Source organism: Furipterus horrens, unplaced genomic scaffold (genome assembly GCF_987537825.1).
Source record: "Furipterus horrens unplaced genomic scaffold, mFurHor1.1.pri manual_scaffold_5, whole genome shotgun sequence".
Taxonomy (NCBI): Eukaryota; Metazoa; Chordata; class Mammalia; order Chiroptera; family Furipteridae; genus Furipterus; species Furipterus horrens.
Genome location: NW_028327175.1, coordinates 108675036 through 108692764, shown reverse-complemented (window position 1 = coordinate 108692764; position 17729 = coordinate 108675036). Strand labels below are relative to the sequence as shown.

Genomic DNA, 17729 nt, shown 5'->3' with positions numbered 1-17729 from the left:
GCTAAAATATAATATTAAGGTACTAAACACATGAAGTTTCTAGCTGAACCACACAAGCCTCACCTTCCAGCAGTGGCATCCTCTTTCTCTCAGAGGAGTGGTTGTTGAGGATAAAGTAGAAGTGACTATGTCCCCAACGTCATGCTCTACGATCTTTAATACAAACCTGATGAGTTTAAAATGGCACAAACCCAAAGAAACACAGGAAGAGTAAACCAAAACTACAGAGATTGATTGTTTATAGGATGGGTGGCAAAGGAGGGCAAAGAAGGAAAAATGGAAACTGGAGAACGTGGATGAGATGGCCTGGCCCTCCTCCGCGTAGACTTTTTGTATCAGACTCTTGTTTCACACCCTTTACATGCTCAAAAACTAAACAAGTCATTAAACTAACCCAGATCTGGGGGAACCTAATGTGGAATACAAACACTAGAAATCCCACCTAACTGTATCACAAACGTACCACATTACAACGAAGGGGTAAAGGCTTGGGGATAAAAAACAGTAACTAGAAACAGCATCTTAACTAGATATTGTAAAAATAAAGACAGTGAGAGCCAAGGTTCTCACGGTGGAGAGAAAGAAGTTATACAGTATATTAAAAGGGGACCCCTAAAATGGACCCTGTGGTGTCAGACTGGAACCAGAGAAAATCAGTATAAACTTATGGCTTTTAACACACACACAATAGAACTACAGATATATGCATATGCATGGGTATAAATACGAGGTCTGTCCAGAAAAAAAGTCCAGCCATTATTAACAAAATGAGAACAGCTTGCATGACTTCGATGTAACCTGGCAGCCAAGGAGAGTGGACTGGAATACACATGCGTGAACAATGATGACTTTACTGTACTAGTCAGCAGGGGTGGAAGATGCCATTGAATGAGCATGTGTACTGTGTGACCATCACATTCAAAATGACTAAGTGAGTAAAACAATGAATCTGCATCAAATTTTGTGTTAAGTTTGAACATTCCTCCGTGGACTATTCAGATGATTCAGAAGGCCGCAGCACTGGGCAACTGGTGATTGGCAGCTTCACAGCTTCATCATGACAACGTGCCTGCTCATACATTGTCTCTCATGCAGAGTTTTTTGGTGAAACATCAATTCACCCAGATGACTCAGCCCCCTACAACCCAGATTTGGTGCCCTGTGACTTCTGGCTTTTCCCAGAACTAAAATCACCTTGGAAAGGGAAGAGATTTCAGACCACTGATGAGATTAAGGAAAATATGATGGGGTAGCTGATGGCGATTGGGAGAACTGTGTGAGTCCCCAAGGTGCTACTTGGAAGGGGCCTGAGGCATCATTGTCCTATGCACAATGTTTCTTATATTTTGTACCTTCTTCAACGTCTCTGTTTTTCCTATTACATGGCTGGATATATTCTGGACAGACCTTCGAACATGTATCTCCTAGCTTGATCTGCTGAGAGGGTCTAGAAATAAAGACATCTGATACCAAAGAGTACACCTAGCACCCAGAGCTTGGTTTCTAAATGCCACTCTCCAATAAAAGAAACCTGGGCTCCTTGAAATGAGGCTGATTCTAGAGCTGGGGCAGAGAAAGTACAAGCCTAAAGCATCTCGTGGTGCTCATACAAGAATGGGGACTTGTTTAAAGGACAATGAGAACCACCCCAAGATGCTCCTAAAGGCCAAAGCTGAAACAATTTGAACAATAAGTTAAGTAATGACCACTCCTCTTCAAAAGTATCAAGTTGGGTCATAAAAGACAAGGGAAGATTGAGAAATTGTCACAGGTTAGAGGAGACTAGGGAGAAAAAAAAAATTAAATGTGATGTGAGATCCCAGATTAGATCCTAGAACAGAAAACAGATATTAGTGAAAACACTAGCAAAATTCAAATAAGGTCTGTAGTTTAGTTAACAATACCGTGCCAATGTTAATTTCTTGGCTTTGGCAAATGGTTATATAACATGCTAACACTGGGGGAGGTTAGGTGAAGGTACAGAGTTGGGGAACTCTGTTCTATTTAGGCAACTTTTCTGCAAGTATGACATTAGTTCAAAATTAAAAAGTTTTTAAATGACCTAACATAAAAGCTCAGATTCCAAAGCTGTCATTAGAAAAAGCAGGTCGTAACAGAGTACATGAATTGGTAGAACCAATAGACAACACTCTCCAGGAGGGATCTGAATCTTGGTGCACAGCCATCGCTAAAGAGAGAAGGGAAGGAAAAGCAGCCAGTAAGAAAATTCACTTGATAGTCTGCCAAAGCCACCAACATGATTCATTGGATCAAAGGGATAAGTGACAGCTTGACTCAAAAGTTGAAAGGGAACATTCAAAAGCCCTTTTAATTAATAAGAATGGATAGCCTGTCTTAACAGATTCTATCATGCCCAGACATATCACAATTTCAAAATTTTATTTTTTACACACAGAGAAATTTATAAAAATCACACATATATTTAAGCCTCATGCATATAGTGGAACTCTTGCTGGAAATGCAGGTTAAATTTGCCATTTCATGTACACAAGGAGTAAATGAATTAGCAGAGGGAGTTTATAGTGTACGAATGACACAAGAAAATAACACTTCTCATTTCCATATCCAGAACATTTTCTGTTAAGCGGGGCTCCATGGCTTTCTACAATAGTGGTCTTTGTCATTTTTAAAATTGAATAATTCTGTCCTAAAAGTAATGAAGCTTCAATATTTTAATTAAATACTCTGAAGCTGATTAAAAATAAATTCAGAATAATGCTCTTCCCTCCCCTCAAAAAAGGTCCAGCAATGGCATGACACTATTTAATCAAAAATAATATAATAAAAATATCAATAAACTCAGCCAGGTAACTGGCCAGTTTAGAGTCTCTATTAAACATCCAGTGAAAGGTGTCAGAAAGACCACTGCAAGTGTAACAAGATCTTAAAAAACATCTCGGTAAAAGTAGTAGTTACTGAACAGAATCTGCAGCTGGTCATACAGGCAACTAAGTCGGTCAAGGTGACCACCGCATGAAGGCTGGCTTGCTTGCCACTTGCCACTGGCCCCAGGTCCCTCAACTACAAGGAACCCACTTCCCATACAGCCACCATGTGTGCCCACTGCATCACATCCTGGCGATGTGGGATGAGGGGAACCAACACTAACTACCCATGCTGATTCACTGTTTGTGTGCTTTGAGTTACAAATGGCCTTTCCTTGAGCCATTAAATCTTCTCTATTTTGGCACTTACCCAGGTTTACCCCTTGCTATCTTTTATGAGGTTGAGCTGAAATTTCACTTGGTTTTCACTCAGATTCACCTGACTCACTTGATCTCTCTGGTTTGCAACCAGGATTTTTGTTTTTGGCCTTTTGTACATTAATATCGACTACTTTATTTTACTTAAAACTATTTGCCTTAAACTCAATTTTTAATATTAAAACTTTACTTTAGTATTAGGGTAAAGCATACACATTCTGAGGCAAGAACTAACTCCAGGAGGCAAGATGGTGAAATTCTCAAATAGTCCAGAAATAAGAAAAATAATTTCTTCTGTTAGGAAAGAGAATAAATTTTTATTGTGCTTTTAAAATTAACAACAAAAGGTCCTGCAAGATGCAAAGCTACATGACTCAAAATCACCAGGTAACAGTCTACCAGGGGCACACTCTGAAATGCTAACAAAGGAATGAGTCTGCAGGAGACTGCATTATCTTATGAAATAATTCCTTTTCCCCAGTCACTTGGGTAATGAAGCCTCTGTCCATAACTAAATGAGGTTTGTGAGCACTTGAAATATGGGCAATTGGGGGACTAAATTTTTAGCTTTATTTTATTTTAATTAATTAAATTTTAAAGTGATATTCAGCTCAGTCATTGGAAACTTTTAAGTATATTTAAAACAACTTGGATATGTAAATCACTTTTGCAACTGTAAATTTTATGGAATCTAAATGCAGATCATGTATTTCCAATGAAAATTTAGCATCTGAATTGAGGTGTGTTATTAAGTGTAAAAGTATAAAAGACTTGGTTCAAAAAGAGAATATAAAATAACTCAATAGTTTTCATACTAACACATGCTGCAATGATAATAATTTGGATACATTGGGTTAAATAAAATATATTATTAAATTAGTTTTGCCTATTTCTTCTTAAATTTTAATGTAGACACCAGAAAAATTTAAAATACCTACATGGTTCATGCTATATTTCTACTGGACTGTGCCAGGGTGGTAATGATGAAAAAGCAAGATTATTTAATGCAGGAAGAAAATTAGGCTAAGATAATAATCCAGTAGCCAGTAAGTCTGAATAATAGGCAATTATCTGAGAGTATATAAGACAGTATTTCTCAAATTTTGGCAGACAAAACCCCTCCAACAGCAGAGAATTATTATTTTTAAGAATATGTCCTCCTCTCTCCTTCAGAAAGAAAAAGGTAGGACTCCAGACCTGGTGACTCTAGGTATAAAGTGCTGAGCTCCTGAAATAAATGCTCTCTCAGAGGCCTAGAGTAAGCAGCACTTGCTGTACCACGAAGTAAGGTACCTGAGGACATAGTGAAAGAAGGAATAGAATGCCTGAGTTAACAATATGGAAATTTTTACTCGGGATCTGCCCTCCAGAAGACTTCTGTGTGAGCAAATCTCTCCGGGATCATTGGAACAAAATGGAATATCAGGTCAAGAAAAATCCTCATAAACATAACTGCTAACAAATAAATCATGATAAACTTCAAAGCTAAATACCACTGGATTACGTCACATAGTTTTTAATCAGCATGGCTAGGAAGTTATATACTCCCTGGGAGAATTTCTCTCACTTCCTCACTCTGGGAAGTAGTGACATTCCAAAAGGCAAACCTGTAATGTGGTACCTTCCTTCCTGGAAAGAGTCCTCATTTTACTCTATACTCTGCCATTATATTAATTTCTGCTTTCTCACTCTTCTTTCCAAAGTTTTAGACAAAGAAGAAAACAGAAAAAGATAGGATTATATAAGACAGGCATCAACAACCTCTCCAATGTTACTTAACACTTACACAGGGACTCAATCACTCACTGGATAATGACTCACACAATTCCAATGATAAATACATTTACCAAAATGAAAAGGCCTTGAAAGAAATATAACAGATTATACAAATGTTTGTTTTTAATGTATGAACTATAGCTATTACTTACATTTTCCCCAAAAATGTAACTCTGAGATGTGTATATTTTCAAAATTCTTAACATAAAGTACAAAGCAATGATCTAGAAAAAAAATCTAGCATTTGGGCACCATAGATACAATATACATATTCTGGTGCTTGCCAAGAGACTGCTAAACCCTAAGTAAACATGCAACTCCTTAGCAGTGATTTCTTTATTTTTTGTGAGTTAGGGAGGAGGGAAAGAGAAATCCAGTTTCAAATACATTATCTAAGGGAAACATAAACTATGGAGCTAAATATGCACTGGCACATATACTAACATGACAGTCAACTAAACACCCTCACACCAGCCGTTCCCATTTAACCAAATCACAATATTAAAATGATGAATTCAAATACTTCCCTTGTATGTATTTCAATTAAATTCCTTTATAAAATGCCCTGGGGGAATGAAGGACTTCATAAAAGAAATATCTACTTAGAAAAATCCCTCCTATACCTCGTTTTAGGCTGATCTTTAGCATCCAGCATGGGGCTACATGTTCTTTTTTTCCCCCAACAATCCTTTACAAATAAAAATACTATGCTTAGCTCCCAGGCCTACAAAAACAAGCCAAGAGCCAATGCATTTTTCTAGCTGAAATGTCCTTTAGAGTCCAAATAGGGCAAGGCTCCCTTAACTTACAGATGGAAACCTAAAGACCAGTGAGAAGTGGTAACTGAATGGGCCCTGGTCACACAGGACACCTGCCAATAAAATGACTTGTCAGAAGAGTTGGTCCCTGCCCATGGGAACTTCTTAGGAAGAAGAAACCACTGAAGTCCGAGCGAAAATTAGGAAAGAGTGCTAATTGCTAAGTGAGATACACAGTCAACTAGTGCAGCAGAAGCTCCAAGAAGGGGACCAGTGGTATGGAAATCTCCACTTATTGTCCACAATGTGCCAGACACCATCCTAGCTAGGCAAATTTATCAATCCCACAGGACTTCAGGTAGGCCTTGAAAATTAGAAAGGCAGATATTAGAGAAAGGCACTATATTTAGAGCAGTACCATAGGCAAAGGCCAAGAGGTAGAAATCAGCATATCGTGCCACCTGCCTCACTCATCCCAGGAGAGTAGAGCAGTAAGAGTAACCTGGCCCTGGGCTCCGTGTCTCAGCTCCTCATTTATGGCATCTGACTGCATTAGTTTGTTGTTTCTGCTCTAACAAATTACCACAAACTTATTATCTTAGAATATATATTTTTTTTAAATCTTCACTCAAGGATATGTTTACTGATTCTAGAGAGAGAGGAAGAGGCAGCAACTGGATGACTCTCATATGCACCCTGACTAGGAACTGAACCCACAATCTTTCGGTGTGTGGGATGATGCTCCAACCTACCAAGCCACCTGATCAGGGAAGATTGACATGAATTTATCTTACAGTTCTGGAGGTCAAAAGCCCAACATGGGCCTCACTGAAATAAAATCAGGGTGCCCAGGCATGTTCCTTCAGGGGGCTCCAAGGAAGAATCTATCTCCTTGTCTTTTCCAGCTTTTAGAGTCTACGTGCATTTCTTGGCTTGTGGCTCCCATCCGTCTTCAAAGCCAGCGATGGCCAGACAAGTCCTCCTCACATTGCATTACTTTGACACTATGCTTTGCCTCTTGATTCCACTTTGAAGCATCCTTCTGATTATACAGGGCCCACTCAAGACAATCCAGGATAAGTTCCTTCCTCAAGATCAGCTGACTAGCAACCCAATTTCATTTGCAACCTCAGTTCCTCCTTGCAATGTAACATAACACATTCACAGGTTCTGATGATTAGAATGTGGACATCTTTGAGGAGCCATTATTCTACTATAGTCACCTTGAGTCAATAAGCAGCCTCCTCAGGGCCTCAGTTTCCTCACCTGAGATATTAACACTGAGATGGCAGCTCCAACTGCAAAGAGTGGCAGTGAAGACTGAATCATCCAGGTAAAGTGCTAGACTCATGAAAGGGCTCAGTCCAGTATCAGTTTATCATGTTCAACTTCATATGAAAAGTGGTCAGATAGAAATCAGAACTGGCTTTGTCTGCACTGAGTTGTTTCACTATAAGCTTGTGCCTTACTTTATTAGAGAAGGTGATCTCTGAGAGTTTTTCAAGATTTTTAATATTTTTGGTTCTTCATCTAGAAGTCTTATCACAGCTTCAAAACAAATAAAAACAGAAAACCTAGAAGAAACAGGATCAAAACACACACACACACACACACACACAAACTCACACGCCCTAAAAGACATCTTTAAAAAGGTTGAAACTATCAAAAAACAATTAGAAAGTAAAGATGGTACAATTTTTTTGATACATGGAAACAAGGAATCAAAATATCTACAAAGACCGCTAAATTTGGTTGTGAGCTTCCTGCACATCTTTTGCTTTCCCCTACCCCTTCTATCTTCCACTCTCTACTTCCTTATACAGTTACCTGAAGGCTGTCCGCTCATTCTCCTGGGAAACCCTCTACACATTCTAGTACATCTCCTCAGAGTAGTCTTCCCTGATCTGATTAGAGCACTTGGCCTCCATGATCTGACAAAGCCTGTCACAGACCTGGCACCACACTCACACTGTGGGCAAACCTACCTGGTGGCCACACTAGCCGGTGGCACTACTGATGTTGGGGAAGAAGTTTCATTAATCTTTTCCGCTATAACACATAGTGGATACTCAAATGTTCGCTGAATTAATAAGTCATGCTTCTGAATCTAACTTAAAGTACAAGGAGGTCTATTTTTGGTCTTAGTTCTTATCTAGCAGCATTTACAAGGCTTAAGAGATAAGTCATAATGAAAATACTGTAAAAGCATCTCCTATGAAATATGACATCCTTGCTAAAATAATAGCAACACATTAAAAAGTCATTTTAGGTATGAGAATAAAAAGTATGAGATTCCTAATATGTTTATTCTAATGTGTATTAATCAGTACCCAGAGGGCATTAGAACACAGGCAGATAGAAAAATATTTCCCTCTATGAGTAAGTATAGTAACAACAAATGAGATTATCAGAGAAAATCAAGTGATCCTAGAATCTGCTTCATTCAACGGCAATTGTTAAACCCAATGCCTGGTCCAAACTCCCAAGACCCAGAGACCCAAGAAAATAAAGTAATCTCAGCATCAACATTGCTTAAGATGTCAGTGCCTTGTTTTTTCAACGCCTTTAAGAATGTCTCCTACAGGGTTACCCTTCAGACCTCTTGAAGCTGCATAAAATTTCAAAATCTAATGGAAAGGTGCTCTAATAAAGTTTTACTTATGACCAGTAATGCACCAATTCTGCCAAATGAAGTAAAATGATATCACTCCTAAAACCATTCCATTTTGATTCTGAGGTTACTTGAAAAAAAAAAAAAATAATAAAATAAAGTTTTACTTATGAATAAGACAATGGAGGAAGGCACTTTTGTTTTGTTCTGTTGTTTTTTAGAGAGGGGAAGGGAGAAAGAGAGGGAGAGAAACATCAATGTGTGGTTGCCTCTCACTCGCACGCCCAACTGGGGACCTGATGTGCAACCTAGTCATGTGCCCTGACTGGGAATCGAACAGCGACACTTGGTTTGCAGGCCGACACTCAATCCCCTGAGCCACAGCAGCCAGGGCTGGAATTCCGGCACTTTTTATAGGTACTAAATTCCACCAGTGAGACACAGCACCATCAGATGCCACCTTGATGGAGTAGAGAGACCCTACACTGGAATTACAAGTTTTTCCCTCTAACAAATTCCTCTTTAAAAATTTTATTACACCAGTATTTTGCAAAGGGTGTTCCTTAGAAAACTGATGTCACAAGGTCTTCTTGGCAACTAAGCTTAGGAATTCCTAAAGGTGGTGGTAGAAGGGAATGAAAATGATATCTTTAGTTAATAAGTTTAGTATATTTTCAAGGTGAAACATAAGTATCATGTAAATTTCAATTCAATTATTTAGAATTTTATTGTCAGGAGACAGTGAGAAGCCAGTGGAAAGAAAGAGTAAGAAGAATGCACCAAGCCGCGGCCCCACCCAGTCCTGTTGTGATTCCTACACACTGGTCCATGGAACCTGAATGGCTAGGCATGCGGAGAGTGGTGGTGGTGGGAGGGGATCCAAAACGACTTAATACCCCACTGCTAAAATCATTCTCATTTAAGGAATTTCAAGGTAAAGTGCCCTTTATTAGCCATTCAATCAACCTTTTGCATGAATCAAGTGGAGTGTTAGTGCTATAGGAGAAGGCAAAACCTTGGCCTCAAGGCACTCAATAATATTATCTTAAAAAACCATCTCCTGTTCTGGTGGGAGACAGATCAGTCAGTCGTACAGCAAAGACACCATGGAGTACAGAGAAGCAGATACAGAGTGCTACAGGAAAAGGGAGGAGAACACCTGTGTCTACTGGCTCGTTGGGTTACATAATATGTGGTTTAGATGCTTTTTAAAAAATCCTCACCTGAAGAAAGTTTATTAAAAGATTTTATTTATTTATTTTTAGAGAAAGGGAAAGGGAAGGAGAAAGAAAGGAAGAGAGACTTCAATGTGGTTGCCTTTCACATGCCCACAACTAGGGGCCTGGCCCACAACCCACACATGTGTCCCTACCAGGAATCAAACTGGCGACCTTCTGCTCTGGAGGACAACACTCAACCCACTGAGCCACACCAGTCAGGGCTGGTGTAGATGCTTTTAAGAAAACAGACACGATACTTATTTTAAGTGCTCTAAGACTTTAAGACTATAGACAGTGAGACTATTATTTTATTTATACCCAATGTATTTCACATAGAATGTGACCTGGTAAAAACTGTCATTTACCCTAACTCCACCCTCTCTAATTTTACAGATAGACAACCTCAAACACAGAAGTCAAATATTTTGTTAAAGTTTACAGATCCCGCCAAGGGCAGACAAAGGATAGGACCAGACACTGGCAGTTCCTGAGGCACTGCTTTCCCCCTTAAACAGCACTGCATTTCTTTTGTAGGTTGAATGACAAAAATACCAAAATTTATTGCAAATTTTCTCTTTTAAAAAAAGTCACTGAATCACAGAATATAACATTTACCAGAACACATTTTTACAGCAAATAATGAAAACAAAAAGATTCAAGTAAGCAAGCTAAAAATATTGACCCCTCTACCAAATTTTCTTTAGTCAAAAAGAAGAAAGGAAGGAAGGAAGGAAGGAAGGAAAGAAGGAGGAAGAAACCTGTCTGCTAAGATCAAATGTTAAAAAATTAAAAATGGGCTTTACAGTCTGGGAAGAATTAAGTCCAAGAGACTGGTTTCCCTCAGGATCTTGACACATACATGAATGTTGGCCTATAATTAATCATTCAACACTTTGAAATGCTTAAACATTAATGAGGGATGTGTAAGACCTATTATAAAAAATTAAAAGGACTGAATAAATGAATAATCATGCTGTGATCCTAGAAAAGAAAGCTGAATATGATGAACATGTCAATTACTTCTAAGTCAGTTTATATATTAAATACAACTCCAACCAAAATCAAACAAACGCATGGACAGATATAAAAGAATATTCCATAAAACAAGAATGAGAGGAAGCAGAATCCAGACATTACTAAAAGTCAGGAAATTATATTGTATTTACTCATACAAAAAGAGGTACCTAGACCAAGAGAAAACACAGAAATACACCCAATTACATGTAAGAAAATATTTTGTAATAAAGCAGGCATCATTAAGATGAGGGGAAGAGAAATCATTATTCTGTAAATGGTACTAACTGATTAGCCAATAAGGGGGGGGGGTGGTAAAAATCAACTGTGTTCTATATTTTAAGCCAAAGTAAATGCAAGTATCATAAAGTGCTAATTTTTAAATTTTAAAAGAAATGAACTAATTAGTGATCAGATTTTTAGAAAAAAAATTTTAAACAAGAAAAGGAACCACAGATTTAACTACATGAAAATACAAAACTGCTATATAAAAAATCATAACAGAACTTCTGGCCAAGATAGACGCATAGGTAGACATGCTTCACTACTTTGCACAACTGTTAAGAAGAATTACACCTACCTCAAAACAAAAAACAACCAGAACTAGCAGAAAACTGAACTGCATGGAAGTCCAACAAACAAAGATATAATGAACCAATACTCATCCAGACAGGTACGAGGGATGGAACTAGGGAGCCCTGGCAGAGATGATGCAATGTGACAGTGGCAGTGGCAGCCGTGGTGGCAAGGCAGCAGTGGCAAGACAGTGGCTGTAGCCCAGCGAAACAAGCAGTCACATTATAAAAGCCAGGAAGGACACCAGGGGAGTGACCCCAGTCCCAGGCCAGACGGCAAAGGTCACAGTTACAGTGCCAGGAAAATAAAGCCTCATTGCTTCTGGTTCTGACAATGAGTAAGGGTAGGGGTGGTAGAAGAAACTGCCAATCTCTCAGGAGAGTCCACTTAGAGGGCCCCCATGGTCCTAGAACACACACACCCCCACCCACCCTGGGAACCATCACCAGGGCAATGGCTAGAGGGGTGCCAGTTGCACATGGGAAGCAGGTGAAGTGACTGGCAAAGGGGCTAGTACCAAGCAATCAGCATTATTCCCTCTCTGACCCCTCCCCCACATACAGCCCCACAAGGTCACAGTGAAACAGGTCACCCAGCACTGATGAATACTTAAGGCTCTGCTTCTTACAACATAACAGGTGTGACAGCTCTACCTAAGACACAGAGTCAAGCACAGGAAGGCTGTCAAGTTGAGGAGACAGAGAAGTATGGCCCAAAAGAGGGAACAAATCAAGGTTCCAGAAGAAGAACTAAGCAACGAGAAGATAGCCAACCTAACAGACACAGAGTTCCAACCACTGGTGATAAAGATGCTCACAGAAATGGCTGAGTATGGCAAACACATAAGGGAAGAAGTGAAGATTATACTAAGTGAAATGAAGATCCACACAAAACCAATAGTGGAGGGAAGGAAGCTGGGGTTCAAATGAACGATTTGGAACACAAAGAAGAAATAAACAGTCAATAAGTACAGAATGAAGAAACAAGAATTGAAAAAGACAAGAAGAGGCTTAGGAACTTCTGGGACGACTTTAAACGTACCAACATCGGAATCATAGGGGTAACAGAAGGAGAAGAGGAAGAGCAAAAAATTGAAAACTTATTTGAAAAAAATAATGAAAGAAAACTTTCCAAATTTGGCAAAGGAAATAGACATACAAGACCAGGAGGCACAGAGAGTCCCAAACAAGCTAAACCCAAAGAGGACCACACTAAGACACATCATAATTATAATGCCAAAGGTTCAAGATAAAGACAGAATCTTAAAAGCAGCAAGAGAAAACAAGAGCTACCTACAAAGGGGTTCCTATGAAACTACCAGCTGATTTCTCAAAAGAAACTTTGCAGGCAAGAAGGAACTGGCAAGAAGTATTCAAAGTGATGAAAAGCAAAGACCCACAACCAAGATTACTCTATCCAGCAAAGCTATCATTTCGAATGGAAGGGCAGATAAAGTGCTTCCCAGACAATGTAAAGCTAAAGGAATTCATCATCACCAAGTCATTATTATGTGAAATGTTAAAGGGACTTATATAAGAAGAAGATCAAAACTATGAACATCAAAATGACAACAAATTCACAACTATCAACAACAGAACTTAAATAAAAACAAAAACAAACTAAGCAAACCACTAGAATAGGAACAGAATCACAGATATGGAGAGCACATGGAAGGCTATCAGTGAGAGGGGGGAAGGAGGGAATGAAGGAAAAGGTGCAGGGATCAAGAAGCATAACTGTCAGGTACAAAATAGATGGGGACATTAAGAATAGTAAAGTAAATTGAGAAGTAAAAGAACTTACATGCATGACCCATGGACAAGAACTAAGGTGCAGCAGGGGAGATTGCACTTAAAAAAATAATGACAAAAGTAAACCAGCTAGGAAAGTATTAAACAGAAATATAACAAATGGTTACTGCTCACACCAAGGCCTACATAAACTGACAAATCAACACCAAGACTGAGATCAATAGGTAAAGGATATGGGTAACAGTTATTAAAAGAAATTAATTAAAACAACAAAAAGAGAAAGCAGTTAATGTTAAGTGTTGAAGTGATAAGTAAAATTTCCTAATTTCCTTTATTATAATGTGCAAAAATATCAGACATTAGATAAACAGTCTTAAAAGAATGGCAATGGCATAGTACCACAGAACCAGATCTTACAACCAGGTTGTCGCATTCTTGAAGGCAGGAATGCACGCCCGTCTTAGCACACCCCCAGCACCTACACATAATGCTTCATATATGGTACATCCTCAAAATATTTGTAAACTGATAGCTAGCTAGCTTCGAGGAACAAATGTCACAGAGTGTCCTGGCTATTTCTAAGACAATTTTAAAAAATCATTGAGGCAATGAAAAGACGTGCATTTTGTAAATGCTTGTGGTTTATTGAACCAGAACATCTGCCTTTTACCACAACGGTCTAAACACTACTTCAGCTGAGCTCTCTATAACCAAATGTTAATTAAGTATGTCAAATGTTTCTCAGGCCTAAATCTGTGTACACAATCTAAATACAACACTGACCCAGAATTTACACTTCAAATCATACCATTAAAAAAGTGTGCATATGTTTCTCTTACTGAACATCTGCTATTAATAATAATTAAAATACTGTCTGACTTCAGGGTAGGGGAAAGAAGAGAGAAAAAAAAGTCCAGATGCCCAAGGCATGACTTATTTTAGGTAGTCCTTCATAGTGCATATATTATGAAAAATCATTCCAAATTTGTCTTGTTCTTCTAAAAATGGTTCAATTAGCCTTAAATGAGAGCTTATCCACACAAAAGAGGTGAAAAATGATTAATTAGAATGAATCTCAGTTCTTGCAAAGGTCATATGTAACAGGATTTTACAAGACCCAACTAGAATCACAAGATACGGAAAAAATGCAGTAAAGTTAAACCAGACTAGATTTATTCCAAGAAGAAATTTTTTATAATCATTTGTCAAAATTAGTGATTTGATCAAAGATGTTCATTTTGTATGTCCAAGTAGTTTTTACCCATTTATCACCTTTCTTTGCTTAAAAACAGAAGAAGGAAAAAAAAGCCAGGTCAGGTAGCTCAGTGAGTTAGAGCATTGTCCCCATACACCAAGGTTGTGGTTTCAATCTCTGGTTAGGACACGTACAAGAAGTAATCAATGAATGCATAAATAGATGGAACAACAAATCAATGCTTCTCTCTCTGTCTCAAAATTTTAAAAAAATAAAGGAAGAAAGAAAGAAAACAGAAAAGAAAAAGGGGAATACAGGGGAAAGAAGGCCACTATCTTGTACTTGACAAGGTTTTTCCAAAAAGCAGCAATATTTTGGAAACCTCTGAATGAAAAAGTGATTTAAGAGGTATCATTAGCACATAATATAAACTAACCAGGTAACAAAACATCTTTCCATGATATTGAAATATCCTCTTCCACTAAGAACTTGAATGATATCATCATTTTAGTGGATGTTTCTAGGTTTCCCTTCTGTTGAGATCTTCTTCAAAGGGCTTTAGTTTTCTAAGATTTTTTAATATCTGCTTCTTAAGTTTATTTAAGTTGATAGTATTTTTTTTCAAAATTCAAATTAAGTCTTTTTAGTCATCTGAAGCTGTACGGCTCAGTCTTTCAAGTGAACAGAAGACATACTATGTGACAGCTTGATTTCTCCTCCCAATGTCCCATGATCAAAAACATGAATACAGCAGATTCTTTATGTATAAAACCTGAAGACAATATATATTAAAATGGCCAGTCATATAATTGTTTGATGTATTAATAGTATGGTATTATAATACCAAAAATAATAAAGCAATCTAATACCCAGTAATAGAAGGATGGTTAGGTATTTTTGGTTGATCTACTGGGGAAAAGATATGTCCATCAATCTGATTATTCAGTTGGCAAATAGTGATTGAGCTCCTGCTATGTACCAGACACTGGAGAAAGAATGCTAAACTGAAGACACACAGTCCCTACCCTCAAAATCTCACAGCCTGGGGAATAAGACAGACATTAAACAAATGATCTCATAACCACATACATAAATACAAACTATGTTAAGTGCTATGAAAGAAAACAACAGGGTACCCAACTGAGATTCGAGGTTGCGGAAGCAATATTTGAAGGGACCCTGAGGGATGAATAGGGGTTTGACAGGTGGGGAGCTTGGCCCTAGGGGACAGCGAGGCAGAGGGCACATTACAAGCAGAAGCACTGGCACGCACAAAAGCCCAAGTGTAAGGAAAAAGGGGCTAGAGCAGATACCAGTTAAGTGTCCACTGGTCTAGTACAGGGAAAGGGAAGGGGCTGTCACCAGACTGCTAACAAGGCAGATGACAAGAGAGCAGATGAAAGTGTATCCAACAGAGAATGGACAAGGTGTTATAACTGATATAAAGAACATGGAACAACATGAAAAAATGGCAGGATACAATGTTTAATTTAAAAAGTAGGACCTCAAATAATATACGACTTAGCTAAGTAAAAAAAAAAAATCTAAGAACAGTGAAACTGGCAGTAAGCTTACAGTGCAATGTAACATGATTTCTATACTTATGAAAATACTTAAGGAAATGTATTCCCAAATTATGGTACATCCAAACTGATAACACAGCCATTAAAAACTTGGGCCAAATCTTACAACTATGAATACAAAAAAGATTATGATATAATAAAATTTAAAGTGCAAAATATATAATTATAGGCAATATGATCAAGCTATGTTTTAAAAAGCTAAACATTTAAGAGACTAAATTTGAAAGAGCACAGTATTTTCTGTTTGCCAACAGAACATAAAATATAATTATTTAATACAAATACAGAGAAAAGGAATCAAGAAAATGAAAATAATCATAAAGATAACATATGCAAAAGAAGATATCAATAGACATACACTTTTGTTAAAGTTCTAATGTCTTAATATAAATGATTTTTACCTTTCTTTAATGAATGTAATGCTGAGGTGAAGAAGGTCAAATAACCAGGAGGCTGGGGCGAGCCACTGAACTCAAAGTACCCCAGTACTCCAGGCTGCAGGAAAAAGAGCAGAATTAGGTGACTGAGGTATCACTTATCACTGTGTAGCAGGGAGATATTTTAAAACAAAAAATACGTGCCATTATAATCTGACAATGAAATTTTGCTGCAACTTATGTTTTTAAAAGAGCCTAACCACATAAAAAAAATTGGGGTTTAGGGTGGACCTTTCCCTCCACTTAGACATCACGGTTAAGGGATACAATTGCAGCAGCTTTTACAGGAGGAATTAATTCAGAGCTGAAACTTCCTTCCCTCTCCCTAAGTAGGTCTTTCCGCTCTCTGTTGACAGTTCTTCTAGGTCTCTGGTTCGAAACTTCATCATTAAGTCACTCACTTCTGTTTAGCAACTCCAAGCAAGCTGTGAATTTCCTTGCAATCTTTTCTTGGATCTCTCCCTCTATTGCTTCCTCTCACTCCAAACACACCTTCACACTTACTGGAAACCAGATTAAATCTGATTGATTTCACTTGTGTTCCAGGCTATCCTTTGAGGGGCTCTTGTCTCCCCCCCACCCCCTCCACCCCCAACACCCAGAACCTAGCTTTCTACAATGGCAACCCTCCTCTCTTGCCAGGTCAGTCTGCCAAGGTCCCATCTCTTACCCTCTTGCTCCTCCCTCTACCCCCACAAACTTATTTCCACCTGTTCATTCCATTTCTCTAAGCTTAAGACAAAATGCCCCTCCATTCTGCCAAACAAATAATCCCTTTCCAGATACATTTTGCCTTCCTGTTCAGAATAATTTCTTCCATCTTTGAAGGTTCTGTGGCAGTCATTCAGTCCAATTTTATTCTACAATGTTTTATCTATCTTAAAAACCAAAGTGAGACCCCTAAGGAAAGAGTTAGGCTTGGAATCAGAAGACTTAAGCTCAAATACAATAGCTGAATGAGCTTATGTGAACCTTTCAAAGAAAAGCCTCAGTTTCCTTATCTGGCAAACGAGACAGTTCATCGTGGGGTTACTGAGAAGAATGAGCTTGATGAACTATAAAGCACAAGCAAATGTAAAGAATCCTCTCTAGTGTTAAAGCATGTAATATTATGCTCTTAAAAAATAGTTGTGGAGCTGATTTGAGCATTGGGGCAAAGTCAGACCCAAAAGGTAAGGTAGAAATTTAATCTACTGGTAAAGTTTAAAATCAGTAAGTTGTATTAAAAAAAAAAAAATTTCTGATCTGTAGTGGAATATACTATCTTTCAAATCCAATTACTTGCTAATTCTCATAAGATCCAATTTTAAATAAATCACTTGGTTTTTATTCTGATAAAAACTGAGATATTCAGAATGTTGAATTCTAATATCTAAAAAAAGAAAAAAAAATCCAGCAAATAACTAACTTCTCATAGTAAAGTATCGAAGACAGGATTTTCTTTTGCTAAATTCCTTCAAAATCTTCTTAATAAGCCAATCCAGAATTGGCTTAAACTAGAATTGCATAGCTTGGGGGTTCTTAAGGTTTCAAACCAGGCTACGATGGTATAAGCCTTACTACCAAGAACAAAAGAAGACAAAA

At 38.0% G+C, this 17729-nt stretch overlaps 1 protein-coding gene and 1 non-coding gene across 4 annotated transcripts in view; one reads left to right on the top strand and one right to left on the bottom strand.

Annotated features, from left to right (window-relative positions):
• Positions 1–17729, bottom strand: part of TXNDC11 (thioredoxin domain containing 11) — a 64272-nt gene that overhangs the window by 26176 nt on the left and 20367 nt on the right. For 2 of the 3 annotated variants that reach the window (XM_090277003.1, XM_090277005.1), the window contains one exon: positions 16110–16203. The exons of the other annotated variant lie outside the window; for it this stretch is intronic. In XM_090277003.1, the coding sequence (XP_090133129.1) occupies positions 16110–16203 (94 nt within the window). The remainder of the gene's footprint in view (positions 1–16109; positions 16204–17729) is intronic. 3 annotated transcript variants of the gene reach the window in all.
• Positions 8421–8498, top strand: LOC150009265 (small nucleolar RNA SNORD47). The gene has a single exon (XR_016511522.1). It is a non-coding gene; the product is annotated as a small nucleolar RNA SNORD47 (small nucleolar RNA).